Below are 17494 nucleotides of genomic sequence, written 5' to 3'. Positions count from 1 at the left end.
GAACACCAACACCTGCAGATAATACCCACTTGACCTGGCTTCAATGACTGGATGATCAGAGCTCAACTAGAAGAAGAAAGAAGAGGGAAAAAAGAGTAATCTGATACAACTTGATGAACTTGACCTACACCTATGGACGCAGTAGCTCAAAAGAGGGAACAAATCCTTACAGCAAGGATCATTCCCACCCCCTCCATACATAGAGTAGACAGGGATGGGCAACTTGGACATTGGCTACCCAAAATGGGGGGGCTACCAAAGCAAGAAGTGACTGGCTTACAAGCTTTCAAGAGGGAATCTAGATTCAGAGGGCGTGGAGGAAGGTAGAATCTCCACTGAGTAGTATCCAATCTGTGTAGGCAGAGCTGATGAAAGGAAATGCGGACAGGTCTCTTGTGATACATTAGTGAATAATTGTTATCAGGACTGATTGTGACAGTTGGAAATGTAAAGGTAGACGTTTTGTAGCAAGGAGGGGAATGATTAACTTTGCAGTGTAGGAGCGGAGGTCCCTGGGACCATCAAGGGAGATGAGAGGAGAGTGGGACCCTACCCAGAGAAACAGTAACACCAGAGATGGAAGCAGAGGCAATGATGTGGAGAGATGAAGCAGCTGGGGACTTTAGACCCAGAGAGGGAATGGGGCTGTGTGCTGATGACCGGGGGGCAGGCTTGAAGGGTATATACCCTGTGGTTGGTTGATGAAGCATGGAGGGGATTGTAACCATGGCAATGAAATGATATAAGATAGGATAAATGTAAAGCTAATGTTCTCCCATGTAAACTATCACATAATTCACAATAAAACATTAAAAAAAAAACAACTATATGAATTGAGCTATCTCTTAAAGGAAGCATAAGAAACGGAAAGCATTTTTTTTTAAAAAAAGAAACAACTGGGGTGCTGAACCTGGGAGGGAGACTTTTTGCTATAAACCCTCTTGCACCTTCTAGATTTATATTACTGATTTATAACGAGCTTATATAGGGTTTCCAAGGAGAAGCTGGTGCGCTTGAACTTCCAACCTTGAGGTTTAAACTGACCTTGCAGTCCAGCGCATTAACCCACCGCGCCACACCAGGACTCCAACAACAACAATTTAAAAATAAATGGAAAAGAAAAGAAAAAAGTGGTCATCATCTCCTTTATATCCAAATTCTCTAAAAAGCCGAGAAAGAAACACTTTTCAGTTACTTTGAGAGCCATATTCCTTCAGAGGTTGCACAAACCTGATGAGCATCTCAAGTTCCCTAAAATTTTAATGCTTGATTCTCTACGTTTTTTCCCCATCTTCTCAAATGTCCCCTGTGATTAATGAAACATCAAAATGTAAGTCAGTTTATCAACAACTTGTATCAATAATTTTCTTTGTATGTGATTAAAAATATATATATTTTGTTACAAAATCCATACATGCTTTTTATAAACACATATAAAGTAGGATAAGCAATAGACTGCTAACCACATGATCAGCAGTTCAAATCTACCAGCTGCTCCTTAGAATCCCTGTACAGGGTCTCTATGAGTTGGAACCAACTTGACAGCACTTACCAACAACATTTTCTCTCCTACCCACTGTCTCCAATTCCCCAGAGATAGCTATTATTAACAGCTTGGTATGTACCCTTTTGGAGTCCTGGTATGGCACTATAGAATAAGCACTAGACTACAAGGTCATTTGAACTGCAAGGTGGTGGTTCAAATCTACTAGCTACTCTACAGAAACCCTATTCAGGATCACTAAGAGTTGGCACTGACTCAATGGCATTTAACAACAACAATATACCGTTTTAGGGTTTTGTGTGTGTGTGTGAAAATATGACTCATAAAAGACTTGGTGCAAATGTTTTTAAATAACAAGAATGGGAGAGTATTGTACATAATATTCTGCACTTCCTTCTCCGTTATCAGGATAGCTGAAGTTTTCATTCAAGAAACACTTCTTGATATCCACTATATTCCAAGTACTAGAGAAAATGCAGGTGTCCTAGTGGCACAATGGTTAAGCACTTGGTTGCTAATAGAAAGGTTGGTGGTTCAAACATACCCAGCAACCCCAGTGGAGAAAAACCTAAAGCTTGGCTCCTGTAAAGATTGCTGTGCTATTGTTGTGGTTGTTATGTGCCTTCGAGTTGGTTCTGATCCATAGCGACCCTGCACAGTGTTTCCGAGGCTGTAAATCTTTACGGGAGCAGAAAGCCTCATCTTTCTCCTGTGGAGCAGCTATTGTTAAGTGCCTTCAAAACTGGTTCCAATTCACAATGACCCTGTTACAACAGGGGTGGGGAACATCTGGTCCATGGGCCATATTGTTGTTGTTGTGTGCCATGGAGTCGGTTCCAACTCATAGTGACCTTATACAGGGTTTCCGAGGCTGTAAGTCTTTACGGGAGCAGAAAGCCTCCTCTTTCTCCGGCGGAACAGCTGATAGTTTCGAACTGCTGACCTTGAGGGTAACAGCCCGATTCGTAACCACTATGTTACCAGAGTTCCTTATAAGGCCCATAAAATCATTTGGTCTGGCCCTGCCAAGACAGCGACAGTTCCAGCCATCACATTTGGGGTGAGTAGTTAAATGTTTGTCCAAATATATAGCAGGCTAATTTTTAAGTTGATAACTTCATATGGCTTATTAATGTTATAAATGTTGGCAGAAAAAAGGTTCCCCACCCTTGCTGTACAGGATTTCTGAGGATTGGCTGGTGGGTTTGAACTGCCAATCCTACAGTCAGCAGTCAAGTGCTCATCCTACAGCGCCACACCAGGAACTCCTCCCGTAAAGATTGGTGGTGGTGGTAGTTATGTGCCACCAAGTTGTTTTTGACTTATAGCGACCCTGTATAGGGTTTCCAGGGCTGTAAATCTTTATGGATGCACAGAAAGCCTCCTCTTTCTCCCAGAGAGTGACTAGTAGATTCGAACTACTGACCTTGCCTCATAAAGATTACAGTCTAGAAAACGCTATGGAGCAGTTCTACTCTGTTTCAAGGGGTTGCCATAAGTCAAACTTGAGTCATTTGCTTCTACATTTCAACAGAGAAAATGTAGTGAAACAAATAATCAAGACATGGTTGTTGTTATGTGCCGTGGAGTCGGTTCCAACTCATAGCGACCCTGTACAGGGTTTCCAAGGCTGTAAATCTTTATGGGAGCAGAACGCCTCATCTTTCTTCGGCGGAACAGCTGGTAGTTTCAAACTGCTGACCCTGAGATTAGTAGCCCGATTCGTAACCTGTACGCTACCAGAGCTCCTTAATCAAGACATAGCACCTGTTATTGGAGAGTTTAGACTTAGACAGTAAATATAAGCACTTTTGTGTTGTTAGGTGCCATCGAGTCGGTACCTACTCATAGCGACCTTATGTAAGTAGAATGAAACACTGCCCGGTCTCAGGCCAATCTCACAATTGTTCCTACACTGTGCATATATATATGTATACTATGTATGTGTCTCTCTTTTTATATACATATAAGCTGTTGAGTTGTGTAACTCCTTTAAAGAAAAAGTCTTTATGGAGAAAATGAAGAAAAAGAACAGAGTAATATTAAATAACCTAACAAAAGAGCCAAATTCAGAAAGGGAGAAGGTAGTCAAGTGAAGCCTTGCTGAAGAAATAACCTTTAGGCTGAGACCTAAAGTTTGACCAGAAGAAGCCAGGGAAAAATAAGGAAGGAAAGTACTATAAGCAGAAGAAAGCAGCATGTGCAAAGGCCCTGAGGCAAGAATGTGTCTCATGTATAAAGTACACAAAGAACTACAGTGTTACTCAACACACTGCAGAAGGGAAGAGAGGGATGGGGAGGAGATGAAGCCGGGAGGCAGAAGCTTTTCCTACCATACTGAGGACTCTGAATTGAACCCTCAGTACAATGAGGGTCAGTGAGGGTTTAAAATGGCATGATACAATTCCTGTTTTAAAAGGTCACTCTGAGTGCTGTGTGGAGACTGGACTAGAGGGGGCCAAGAATGAAGGTGGCACTGGTGAGACATGGTGCTGGATTTGAGATTGTATATTTCAGAGTTTGAATCAACAAGATTGATAAAGAGGGAAGAGAGAGAAAGAAAAAAATAATTTCCAGGTTTCTGGTAGGAGCAGCTGAGTTAATGAAAGGACTAATTATTGGGGTAGGGAATTCTGAAGGAGGCGCGTGGGTAAAATGAAGAGTTTCATGTCGGTCACATTAACTAAAACATCAACTTGGTAGTGGCAGGATTACACACATATGTCTAGAGCTCAGAAGGTGGTCTGAGCTAGAGACATAAATGTAAGACTTGTCCACCCACAGATGATGTGAAAGCCCTGGGAGTAGAGAAGTTCATCTACAAAGAGAGTAGAGTACATGAAGAGGCCCAGAGTTCAGTCCTGGGAAGGCTAACACTTGAAGTTAGCAGAGGAGGAGCAGGTGATAAGAGAGACTGATGAGGATGAGTCAGAGAGGTCAGAGGAAAATCAGGAGACTGTGAGAGAAGCCATGAGAAGAAAACATTGGGGAAGAAAGAACTGGTAAGAGGTTATGTAACATAAAAGTTAAGAAGCAACTCCCAGATTTGGCAACACTGAAGTCTAAGAACCTTGGCAATCCTCTTCCGTTACAAACAGTTAATTTACTCCTAGTCCTGTTAATGGACATTTGGATTGCTTTTGGAAGAGCCCACGTGGTGCCATGGTTAAAACACTCCGCCGCTAACCGAAAGGTCAGCAGAACCCTTCAGCCACTCCACTAGAGAAAGATACGGCAGGCAGTCTACTTCCATAAAGATTTACAGCCTTAGGAATGCCATGGAGCAGTTCTACTCTGTCCTACAGGGTCACTGTGAGTTGGAATTGAGACAGCATTAGGTTTTGTTTCGTTTGGGATTGTTTCTAGTTTTTTGTTATAAAGTGCTTTGGTGAACATCCTTATACATATGAGAGAGATTTAAAAAGTTCGTGGAAAAAAAATCAATGAAAACATAATGGATTTTTTCCATGAACTTTTTGAAGCCCCCTTGTATATTTTTGTCTGTGTGGATGAATATGAGAGATCTCCTAAAAATGGCAATGCAGAAACACAGTGCAAATTGAAACTGGCCTTGAACTTGTATATTTCCAAACCCATTCAGTATTACAGCAATATCACAATAGATAAAAGTCAGAGCCAATCAGCAGGTAAATTTCTCTTTAGTCAATTGTTCTCTAAGATGAGGTAATTACATTGTAGTTAGTTTGGTAAATAACCTCAGAGGTTCCCTTCCCTTTACTGTCTTTAATAGAAACAAAGTTTGAAATAAAGAAAACCAAAATAGCTTTCATCTTCCACCCTGTCCTTTTGGCCCTGAGGCATCATCTGTAAAATACAGGTGTATAGTATGGCTGTCTTGTGTTTTGAAACACCAAACACAAATATTCCCACCCTTTATTTGTGATGAGGTTCTTGCTTTTAAAAAAAAAAAAAAAGATATATCCCTGTTTTGTTTACATGCCAAGTCCTTGGTACTTTTACATTCTGTATTCTTAGAATGTTAACTGGAGTCTCTGAGGCTCAGAACTTCTGAATTCAGTGATAGATCAAGATTTAAATCTCAGACTTTTCCCAAAGGCTCAAAGTAACTAGCATTACTCTGATACCACATGTGAAGGTCATGGATTAAGAGGTGGGTGGGAGGGAGGGATATTCAGAAGATCCAAATTTGAAAGAAAAACACATTTTCAGTGGAATGTCTATAGATAAAATTTCATTCCTTTTCCCATGTATCACTCCCCCTTCCCAGATTTTCTCATCTTCCAGTCTCCTTTTTCTCACATTCAGAATTTAATCTTGCAACTGCCCAATTATGCTCAGCTGTGAGGCAGGCAGCTGATGGAGGATGCTAAAATTATCTGGGGAATAATAGCAGTGTCTTTAACTTTTCTAAGGCCAGAAAACAGAGTTCCTGAGCCATGACTCTTGCTTGTATGCCCTCAAATAGAGCAAAGGGAATATGAGCCAACAAAAGAAAATGGAAACTCCCAAGGTTTAGGCAACATGTTTTTTCTTCTGGAACAATTTCACTACTAAAAAGTTATAGAGAAGCAAAAAAGGAAGCTAACTAGGGAGAGCTAAAAGTCAATGTTTTCTTAATAAAGGAAGAATAATCATAAAAATTAAACACAAACCTTATTCTTTTTAGGGACTACTGAGTGGATCAAGTTCTAACAAGAGTAGGAGGAGATGTGATATGATGGAAAGCACACTGGTGGGGAGTAAGGGGTCTGCCTGCTGGGTCTAGCTCTACTATCTACCACTACCTTGGTCTGTGATCCTCAGTCATAATTGCTAGACACCACATCCATTATCTGCCAGAGGAGGAGGATGAAAGTTAGCCAGAGCAATGGTTTTCAAAGTTTTATAGCTGCAGGACCCTCCCCCCAAATGATATCTTATTTAGAATACCATAAAACCAAACCCATTGCCACTGAGTCAATTCTAATTCAATAGAGTAGAACTGCTTCATAGAGTTTCTGAGGCTATAATCTTTATGGAAACAGACTTCCACATTTTCTCTAGCAGAGTGGCTTGTGTGTTTGAACTGCTGACCTTTTTTGGTTAGCAACCAAACACTTTAATCACTACATCGCCACGACTCCTTCTTATATAGAATATACAAAAGGATCAATGCAGGATTCCTCTGGTAGAGGCTAAAGGGAATTCCCTTTAGGTCAACCCATCTTCCCAGAATTGGTCCTGAGGTTCCTCTGAAGAACTAATGAACATTTTAGTTTGAAAACTCCTGAGCCAGGTTCCTTTTAATTCCAAAAAATATGATTCAAAGAGGAACTTTCTACAAAGAAACAAAATTCCACCTAAAGAGCCAAATTTTATTAAGTAAAGGATCATATTATGCTGAAGTCAATGGTAAGGGAAACCAACCAAAGCTAGCTGCTCAAATTAACCCATCAATGAACCTTCCTTACCTTCAGTTTAAATATATAGGTTTAAACACAACAAAAAATAAGTACGGCTCTAATGCGAGAAAAACAATTTTTTTTGTATCTATAAGGTTAAAATATATTATTAACAAGTAGAAAGTAAAGTATTTTACTTATTTCCCAACCAAGCTAATGATGCAAGCATCTTCCACATTAAGCTTCTTCACACTCCACTTGAGTATTCGTCTCCGGTCAGAAACTAAGGTTTTCTGCAATCTCTTAACTAGGTTTGTAACAGATTTAACTAATTCCTAACCCCCAAATGTCTCTGGGTGGTGTAAATGGTTATTGTATTCAGCTTCTAACTGAAAGTTGAAAGTTAAAGTTCATCCAAAGGCACCTAGGAAGAAATGTGTGGTGAAGTGGATTACTTGATATGGATCTGCTAGCCATAGTCTGTACCACCAAGTACCACTGAGTAGGTTCCTACATAAGGTTTCTGAGAAGCATCTGGTGGGTTTGAACCACCGACTTTTCAGTTAGCAGTACAGTGCTTATCCTGCAGCACCACACCAGGGCTGAGTGAGACCTGAGTGAGACATAAGGTGTATGGAACTCTAACAAGGTCAATTTGCTATCCTGCTAAGTTTAAAATGAGCTATCTCAGAAACAGAAAGGGGGTTCTCACTACCATCAAGAAAGAACAGCCAGGAGCGGTGCATGTCCTTTGGGCCTCAAGATCCCTGCTCGTGGAACCTTCTTGATCCAGAAAATAGAGAGCTGTGACATCAGAGGAGAGCCAAGGAGTGGCAGTACAGAATCAAGAGCATTTTGAAACAGAGTGGTGGGTTTTCTGGCCTATGGATTGAGTAACACTGAGTGCCTTCAAGCAGGAAGCTCTCTGTGGAGTGGGGTGCCTCCAGACAATTAGGTGAGCTAGGTTTGCCCACCTACACAGCTGGCTGAGGCTTACTGAAGGTGAAGTAGAGTGTTTTGGGGGCATTTATCAGCAGCACTAAAAGAGCTTTGTAGCATTGCCTAAGCAGGTCAGAGGCCAAGGCACTGTGTGACTGAGAAGCCGAGGACCAGAGAGAGGCCATGCCTACTGGCATGGCTGAGAAGAGGTGCTCCAGACCGAAGGATTATATCCTGAATTGATCCTGAATTGTAACCTGTTAACTGCCCTAATAAACCCCATAATCATACGGATATAGTCTGTGAGTTCTATGTGGCCAACGCACTGAGTATCAAATCCAAAAAAGTAGAAATGGGATAGGTGGTTGGTGTCAAAAATGGTAAAAAAAAAAAAAAAAAAGTTGGAGGGTGCAGGCATATTTGACCTCACAAAAATCAGCCTAGATTCTCATTTCTCCTTGGGAAATCAGATGCCACATGCTATTCTTACAAAAGTCCTGGGATCTACTTCTGAAAAATTAGCCATTGAAAATCCTACTGAGCACGGTTCTACTCTAATACACATGAAGTCATCATGAGTTGGAACAGAGTCAATGGCAATTTGTACTCCATAATAGAGTATTTTAAAATAAGAAGAAAACAAGGTAGTAGGTATAGAAAATAGAAATTAGTATATGCTTTGTGGAAAACAGTCCTGCAATCTGCTTTGAGAGACCCCTAAAAGCAAACAATATTAGTACTATGTCTCCAGTGAGAATGAAGCCTGGAGAAGAAATCCAGGTTAATTCCCTGGTTTTCACTACGTGAACATCATTTCTTGTCCCACTTATGTTTCTTTTCATTTTGTTGTTCCCCTTCTTGTGGACTGCCCCATCACTCTCCCAGCCTGTTGCTGCTGCTGCTACATACTGCCGAGTCAGTATCAGCACATGGTGACCCTCTATAGGGTTTCTAAGGATGTAAATCTTTATGGGAGCAGAAAGTATCATTTTTCTCCTGCAGAGTGACTTTGCAGTTAGCAGCCCAATGTGTAACCAATGATGCTACAAGTGATTCTTCTTCTCAACCTACCATATAAGAGTCTATTCATCCTAAGGTCCCTGAGTGGCACAGTTTACACTTGGCTGGTAACCAAAAGATTGGTCAATCAAACCTACCCAGTGGTTTCCAGGTCTGATGGTCTGCTTCCACAAAGATTACAGAAAAACAAACCCTTCGTTAGCAGTTCTACTCTGTAACAGATGGGGTCTCTCCAAAGTCACACACCAACATACAACAAAAACCAAAAAAAAAAATCAACAAACACAAGAATTCTATTCATCCTTCAAAAAAGTTCAATTTGTTAAAATGCATGCTATGGAAGAAAACTACTAGAGAGAAACAATCCAAGATAATAACTTTGACAGTTTACTCTCCACATCTCAGTTTTCTCAATTATAAAAAGGGACAATGCCCTTCACATGAGTTTTTGTCAGGACTGGAAATGTATATCAAGAGTTTAGAATATGGCCTGGCCCACTGGTAGTTCAGGGTTTACATTTTGCATTAATTGCCATTTGCCCTAATAATTTTCATGAAAAAAGGTAGTCAACCTACTGCTATCCGAAAGAAAGTGACTTCTATGGTCTTTCTGCACTTTCTCTCCATAAAAGCAAGTGTGTCCCTAAAATGAACAGCCCTTTCCAACTTTCTCTCATCAGTGCTACCACAAGGCCCAAATCCTCCAAGGAAAGAACTGGTTGGGCTGAGCAATTACAGAATAAGGGAGTGAGGAAGGAAATGAGGAAGTGGCTGGCTATGTTAGGCAGGGAGGAATGAAGGGAACTGACATCTAGGGCCCCGGGTCCTGGAGAATTTGATGAGCAGTTCAGTGGGATAAGATAGTGGAATGAGTGAAGAATGGGAGACTCTAACCAGTAAGTAAGTTTTACAAACACATCATTTTAGAGATGGAGTCTGGGTGATGATAAGGTTGGGGCTAGCGGTAGGGGGATGGGAGACACTTGCATGATGAAAAAGTAGGGAATATTAAGAAACTGAGTCCCAAGTATCAGGTCATTTATGTGGACCAGTAATTCTGTTTTTTTCCTTTTCCTTTTTTGGTTATCACAATGACATGGGTACCATTCACATTTGGAGGCGGACAAGATGATAACCATCTTGCATAAAATAGACCTTGTTGTTGTTAAGTGCTGTTCAGCAGGCACACCACTCAGTGAAGGGGAAGATGAGAGCAGTGTGGTATATAGTTAAGTGCTGTAACCCTCAAAGCCTGAGCTTAGAAATTCAGAACAAGGTATGAAAAAACAAGGGATGGCAAACAATAATAGTGAAAAGCTAGGAGAGAAGCATCCAGGACTTCAAACCAGTTGGTTCTGGTTCAGACCCCCTTCTAGAAGCCTGCTTTTCCACTCCTGATCAACTGGATCAGAATCTACATTTTAACAAGATCCCCAGGTAATTCTTATGTCTCACATAGAGGATCTGTAAGAATCACCTAGGGATCTTGTGTTAAAATGTAGATTCTGATTCAATATATCTGGGGCCGAAAAAGCAGGCTCACAGCAGGCGGCTGGACTGGAATAACCCAGTTCCAAGTCCAGGTAGCAGCCCTGAGTCCTAGAAAGCATGTGGAGAAAAGGCATGAAGCTGCTACTCAGAGACAGAGTACAAATCAAAGGAGAATCAAGTTCAGTTAAAGAGAGGTGAGGCTTGGGATGGGGAAAAGGGTAACAATGTAGACACATTTCTCTGCAGAACAGGGAGTTTCCAAGTCCTATTAATCATCTGTCAACACTGTCTCAAATCCTTCCCATTTCCTCCTATCATTCCTTTCACGTGGGCTCCTATGAGAGCCTCATAACTCATCTCCATGCTCTCAATCGCTCACCTTTGCTATCTACCTTTTGCACTGTTGCCAAAAGTATCTTTCTGAAATACAAGTCTGATCATGTCAGTCTCTCTGCAAAATGAAACCTTCAATTCCTTCCACTGCTGATCTACTAAACCCTAATCTTAGTAAGGCATTAGAGGCCTTCCACTATCTGGCCCTAAATGAACTGAACCAGATCTTAGCCCCTCCTGTATCTCTCCATGCCAGACTGCTTGTTTCTCATTCCTTTTATTCACATTCAGCTTCCACAATCCTTTGCTTGAAACTCTATCATAAATCTTATTCATTCTGTTTTACTGAACCTAAATTCATAAGTCTATCTCTTCTACTACCAGTGTTTCCTAAACTTCCCTGAGGGCAAAATTTACCTGTGATACTTGGGATAAACAAAGATTTCTGAGCCCCAGCTTAGACACTTAAAATCTTAAGGGAGGGGCCTGTAAAACAGTTTATGATGCTTTTAAAACATGTCTACAAAATCTTTGACAAATTTCTCTTGCCCTGAATATGAGCCAGTTTTCCGGACTCACTTCGAAAGAAGGGTTTGTGGTGTAGGTGATAGGTACTGTGTAACTTCTGAGCCTGGTCAACTTCTGATTCCTCCCTTCTCTACCATTCTGGATGCTTGCCCTTGGAACACAGCCACCATACCATGTGAAAGCCAAGTACCCACATGGAAAGGCCACGTGTAGGTGTTCCCACCCCAGCTGAGAGCCCAGATGACAGCCAACATCAACCGCCTGACTTTTGAGTGAGTGAGCCTTTTGATGATTATAGCCCCCAGCTTTCTGTTTATTGTGGTAAAATATACACATCATAAAAATTTTGTCATTTTAACCATTGTTAAGTATACAGTTAAGTCCTGGTGTAGTGCTGTGGGCTAATGTCAGACTGCAAAGTTGTCTGAACTGCAAGATCAGTGGTTCAAGCTCACCAGCTGCTCCTTGGTAACCTTATACAGGGTCGCTATGGGTCGGAATCGACTTGATGGCACTTAACAACAAGTATACAATTCAGTGACAATTACATTTACTATATTGTCCAACCATCACCCCTAGCTTTTGAGCCAAATAAGCTAAACTTATCCCCATCAAGCCCTGCCCAAATTGGAGATTCACAAGCAAAATAAGTATTGTCATTATTTTAAGCCACTAAATTTTGGAGATTTTTTTCTTACACAACAGCAGGCAAACTAAAGTATCATATTATGAAGACTATCCCAGGGGATTATTAAGTCAGGGAAGTTTGAGGATCTGAATGATACCATTAAATTCCTTGAGGTCAGGGAGTAAGTCTTAATTGCTTTCCAATTCTCCATTCCTTTTTTATGAAATACCTTTATTGGTTCTATTTTTTAATATAAGAGGAGTGATTCCATGATCACGAAGGTGTTTTCCCCAGAGTGAGGCTAATCCATTGCACTTTAGGATGTGCTGACCCCTGCGATTTCCCCAAATGTGGGAAACTCGACTGCATAATTTGTGGTAGTGGGGGACTGCGTTCGCGCTCTCCCCTATAATTGAAAAAAAAAAAAAAGAATAGTACATTTTTGACACAAAATTACAGTAATGTAAGGAGCTCTGGTAGCGTAGTGGTTACGAATCAAGCTGCTATCCTCTGGGTCAGCAGTTCGAAACTACCAGCTATTACACGGGAGAAAGATGAGGCTTTCTGCTCCCGTAAAGATTTACAGCCTCGGAAACCCTGCAGGGTCACTATGAGTCGGAACAATGGCACATAACAACAACAACAAAGTACATAATGCAGAAGGTAAAAAGACGTATGCAGTTTCATCCTCACCTCTACACCATCCCAAGCAATAACCAAAGTTAACGATTTGAAATTACATCATTTTCCATGGAGCAGGTGCTCAAATGGATTTGTTATTGAAGAAAAGGTAACATTGTAGATTCCAGAAACCTCCTATGGTATGTCAGACTGCCACACTAATCTATCCTAGGTAGAGCCATCAGAACCATTTTCTGAAAATCTTAACCATCTTTTTTCTAAGAAATGTGTAGTGTTGTTGTTGTTGTTATGTGCCGTGGAGTTGGTTCTGACTCATAGCGACCCTACACAGGGTTTCTGAGGCTGTAAATATTTACTGGAGCAGTCCACCTCATCTTTCTCCTGCGGAACAGCTGGTAGTTTCTAACTGCTGACCTTGAGGCTCGCAGCCCGATTCGTAACCACTACGCTACCAGAGCTCCTTAAGAAACGTGTAGTAGATGCCTATTAATTAACAAACTCTGTTGAGGCAAACCCACCAACTGCTGTAATCTCTTCTCCCAGTATTTCCCATTATGACATCTGGTACTTGGGTGACGTCGATGTGTTTGCCATCTCAGGTTTACATATGCTATTCCTTCAATGTTAGTTAAATACCTACTATAGTTCAGTGTGCTATACAGTCAAGGGGCATAAAAGAAGCAGAAAACGGGCTGTCATAACGAAGAGTTCTTGGTTTAGAACATGAACCAGCACACTTGTTTTTTTATGGGTCAGATAGTAGAATTTTTAGGCTCTACAGCCTGTCACAATTATTCAATTCTGCCTTTGTAGCACAAAAGCAGCCACGGACAGTACATAAATGGGTTTGGCTGTATTCCAAAAAACCATTATTTCTAAAACAGGTGGCTAGTGGCCCCAAGTTTGCCTATATAGTTTACATGTCAAACAGAACTTTGTACAATAATGAAACGTTTTTATGCTATCCAAAATGGTAGCCACTCACCACATGTAGCACAGTTGAAATGTAGCTAGTACAACTGAGGAACTGAACTATTAAATGTTATTGAATTTTAATTTATTAAAGTTTAGACAGCCACATATATCTTTTGTTGTTGTGTGCCGCTGAGTCAGTTCCAACTCATAGTGAACCTGTATAGCAATCCTGATCTACTAAATCCTCTCTTATTCTGGATTAGTGTACCAGTCTGACAGAGAACATAGGTTTCTGTAATCTACAGTGTTACCTTTTCTTCACTATTACCTTGTCTATAGGGTTTCTGAGAGCAGCTGGTGGGTTTGAACTGCCCATCTTGCACTTAGCAGTCCAGGGCTGATCCTACAGTGCTACAATCATATTGGACAACACAGTATAGAGTGCACCTAACACACCCTTCAGCCAAATCCAAACGGCCTCAAAATGCATCTCCACCAGAAAACCTTCGTGATTGCCCCTGCCAGTTATGGATACTGCCTCTTTTACTCCGTGTCCAGCCCTCACTTACACTCATTTTGGAATTGTTGACATTTTATTTTATGTGTTCTATAACAATCTTCTTGTGTCTGTAAGGCTTTCTTCCCCCAACTAAACAAAAATCCAAAACAGGAAAATGTCTGTTGAGTATTATCACCCTCTTTCTCTTCAGTACCTTGTCTGCTGCTTAGAATCCAGAGGGTACTCAATGAAGACATTATACATCATGTATTTCCTTTGCTGATTTCCCTGACAGGTGGTAGTAACTGCTCAAGACAGAAGGCCCTTTTGGACCAGGATCAGTACTTACTTGGAGAATATTTCTACAATAGCCGACGACTTGTTCTTGTTGACGAGAGAAAGTTCTTTGGCCGTCACCCTCAATGACATTGATGCCCACTGCCGTCTATTAAATGGAGTCGATTCCATCTTGTCTATAGATACGGAAATACCTGTGCAAAAACGACAAATCAGAATATTAGACTTAGAAAAGGATTCTCCAGCATCCAAGAGTGGCAGGGTGTGCTGTGAAGGCAAAGATTCCTACATTAGCAGACCACATTCCTCTACTGGTTCTCCCCAAAACGAATTGTGCAACCTTGGTCAAATGACTCAATACCTTTCGGTTGTGGTTTCCTGTAAAATAAGATGATTTGACCAGATGATCTCTAAGGTCCCTTCTAGTTCCATTTTCCTCTGACTGATCTTACTGGGCAAACATCAGTTGGCTGTTCCCTGAATTTTAGACTATACCAAAGTTACATTTGGAGTGAAATGTTCCCCTCTTCTGACTTGCATCCAAGGGAGGCAAAATCACCACATCAATGGAATCAGGTCCAAATTAGGGTCTACCCACATCCAACTCCTTTTGGTTGCCCTCTCTCCCCAAGCTCTGTGGACACAGCATGGTATAAGTGTGAGGGCTGTGAGGTGAGGCAGATGTCTGTTAAAATCACAGCTGTGTTACCTTGAACACATTATGTAAACTTTCTTAGTTTAGTTTTTATCATCTGAAAAATAAGGATAATACTTACCTTTATATAATTTTGATGTGGGTAAAGGGAAATAATGTATTTTAAATACTAGGCACACTGTAGTACTATCAAGTATTTAAGTATTGTTCTTGGCATAATTCTTATCATTTAAAAGATTGCCTTAAAGACATTTAAAAATGTCTTTTAACAGTTGAGAGAAGGATAATGTACAGGCACAACCCCCACATTATGAACGAGTTCTCCTAAATTTATCTTTAAGTTGAATGTACATAAATCGGAACAATTAGGCACAATTTCTTACCTAACAGTCAAATGTTTGCAATAGTATATATTTGACCTTTCTGTGCATAAAAAAATTAATACTTCCGTATATATTTAAACATCGTTAACATAATAATAATAATGTTTTGACATAAGTAACAAAGTTGCACCCATTTATTATTATAAGCCATTGTATATATTTCAAATTTTTAATGTAATAGGTTTTTGGGGGCTTGGATCAGATCAGATTGTACATAAATCAGACATTTGTAACCAAGACTGGTACTTTAAATTCAGGGGATAAAATTTACAACCTTAAAATCCTTCAAGACAAGTAGCATACAAAGAAGCCAGGCCCTTTATATTACATAGTTCCCACCCACTAACCTGTTGTTTTTTTAATCCAGTAATTACCAAAGGAGTTCCAACCTTTGTTCAGGAGAGGTGAGATTAGAAACGAGTCAACAGTTTCCTTATTTGAAGAGTGAAAAATATAGATTAACATACTACTTGCTGCTCTCCTGACAACCACAGAACATACCTGATCATGTAGAATGTATGGCTCATGAAGTACTGCTCCTAACTCCCTTGGCAACAGTAGAACACACAGTGTTCTAACCAAGTAACCCAAGCTGCCATTTTATGAACACTTTGAAATTTCTAAAACGAAAAGTCCTGTGAGGCAAAGAAAGTGATAGCGCAATCCTAAAAGGCCATACTAACTACTTTTCCACATGTGTATTAGACACACATTCCATATCCTTCTCTGATTCCTGACTCTTAAGTTCTTCTAACTAAATACTTGTCTGAAAAGAACATTAGGTTTGTTATTTTTTAAGTTCTTGTGTTTGAAGGCAACAAGTTGTTGTTAGGTGCCATCAATTTAATTTTGACTTAAAGAGAGTCTATATGACAGAGTAAAACTGCCACATAGGTTTTTCTTGACTGTAATCTTTATGGTAACAGATTGCCAGACCGTTCGCCCTCAGAGTTTACTGAGTGAATTCAAACTGCTAACCTCTGGTTAGCTATTAAGCACTTAACCATTGTGACACCAGGAGTCCATGGAAGGTATTGATGAAGAGTCCAACAGTGGTGTAAACAACTGACAAATGGTGGCAGTTTGAGTACACCCAGAGGTGTCGCCTAAGAAAGTCCTGGCAATTTACTTCCAAAACATCAGCCACTGAAAACCCTATAACACACAGTTCCACACTGACTCATAGGAGTTACCATGACACATTTGATGGCAACTGGTTTGGTTTTTAATATTGAGAAGCCTCAGAGACAGACCGATTTGAGTGTAAGTATTGGCCCCAACACTATGTATATTGTTGTTGTTGTTATGTGCCATGGAGTCGGTTCCAACTCATAGCGACCCTTGTACAGGGTTTCTGAGGCTGTCAATCTTTACAGGAGCAGAAAGCCTCATCTTTTTCCCGCAGAACAGCTCGTAGTTTCAAACGGCTGACCTTGCGGTTCGCAGCCCGATTTGTAACCAGTACGCTACCAGAGCTCCTATCCCTAAGTTAGATTTCACGTCCACAGTTATAATACTGTACTTATTTCACAGCATTCTTACAAGCAACAAGTAAAAAAAGGGTATACAGAATAAGTGAGCAATAAAATTTTTCTAGTATCTCTTCTTGGCTAACCAAAAACCAAAGCAAAACAAAGCCTTGCCATCAAGTCAATTATGACTCATAGTGGCCCTATAAGGCAAGGGTACTAGAACTACTCCACAGGGTTTCCAAGGCTGCAAATCTTTACGAAAGAGGACTGCCTCATCTTTCTCCTATGGAACGACTGGTAGGTTCAAACCACCAGCTAGCAGTCCAATGCTTAACCCAACTATACCACCAAGGCTCCTTTTCTCCGTGTTTAAAATAACCTTTGGTCTGAATGTACTAAATAATATATATCACACCTACTTGTCTGCTTTTCATTTTGTAACTGACAAACCCACCAAACAATGTCAGTCCTTTCTCTAACAATAAAAAACCACATTACATTGATTAAAGGTAGGGTTTCACAGCCGGTTATTGTAATGCCTTTCAACAAATTGTATACCTGTAAAAAACTGAATTGGCAAAAGCTGTGTGATAGATGCACTGCTTATGTACAAACATCTCATGGGATTTGGTTCTTTGGTCAGTAGGTTTACAGTAATACTGTGTTTAGTGCTTCTTTTCTACCTCTTACTTCACTGCATAGTGCCTGGGGTCTTAAAAGCTTGTGAGTGTATCCATCCAAGTTACAGCAACTGGTACTTTTTCACTTGGAGTAAGAAATGACAGAGTCAGGGACATGAGGAGTATATAAAATGTGAAGCTAATT

General features: G+C 40.5%; 1 protein-coding gene across 3 annotated transcripts in view; it reads right to left on the bottom strand.

The window, feature by feature from the left end:
* LIMA1 (LIM domain and actin binding 1) overlaps positions 1–14362 on the bottom strand; it is a 105326-nt gene extending 90964 nt beyond the window's left edge. Inside the window, exon 1 of one of the 3 annotated variants that reach the window (XM_006870051.1) lies at positions 14212–14362. In XM_006870051.1, coding sequence (XP_006870113.1) covers positions 14212–14330 — 119 coding nt within the window. In that variant the 5' untranslated portion in view covers positions 14331–14362. The remainder of the gene's footprint in view (positions 1–14211) is intronic. The other 2 variants (XM_006870055.1, XM_006870052.1) reach the window with 2 other exon arrangements.
* Positions 14363–17494: the final 3132 nt, after the last annotated feature.

This window comes from Chrysochloris asiatica, unplaced genomic scaffold, assembly GCF_000296735.1.
Source record: "Chrysochloris asiatica unplaced genomic scaffold, ChrAsi1.0 scaffold00138, whole genome shotgun sequence".
Classification (NCBI taxonomy): Eukaryota; Metazoa; Chordata; class Mammalia; order Afrosoricida; family Chrysochloridae; genus Chrysochloris; species Chrysochloris asiatica.
This window is presented reverse-complemented; position numbering and strand designations above follow the sequence as displayed.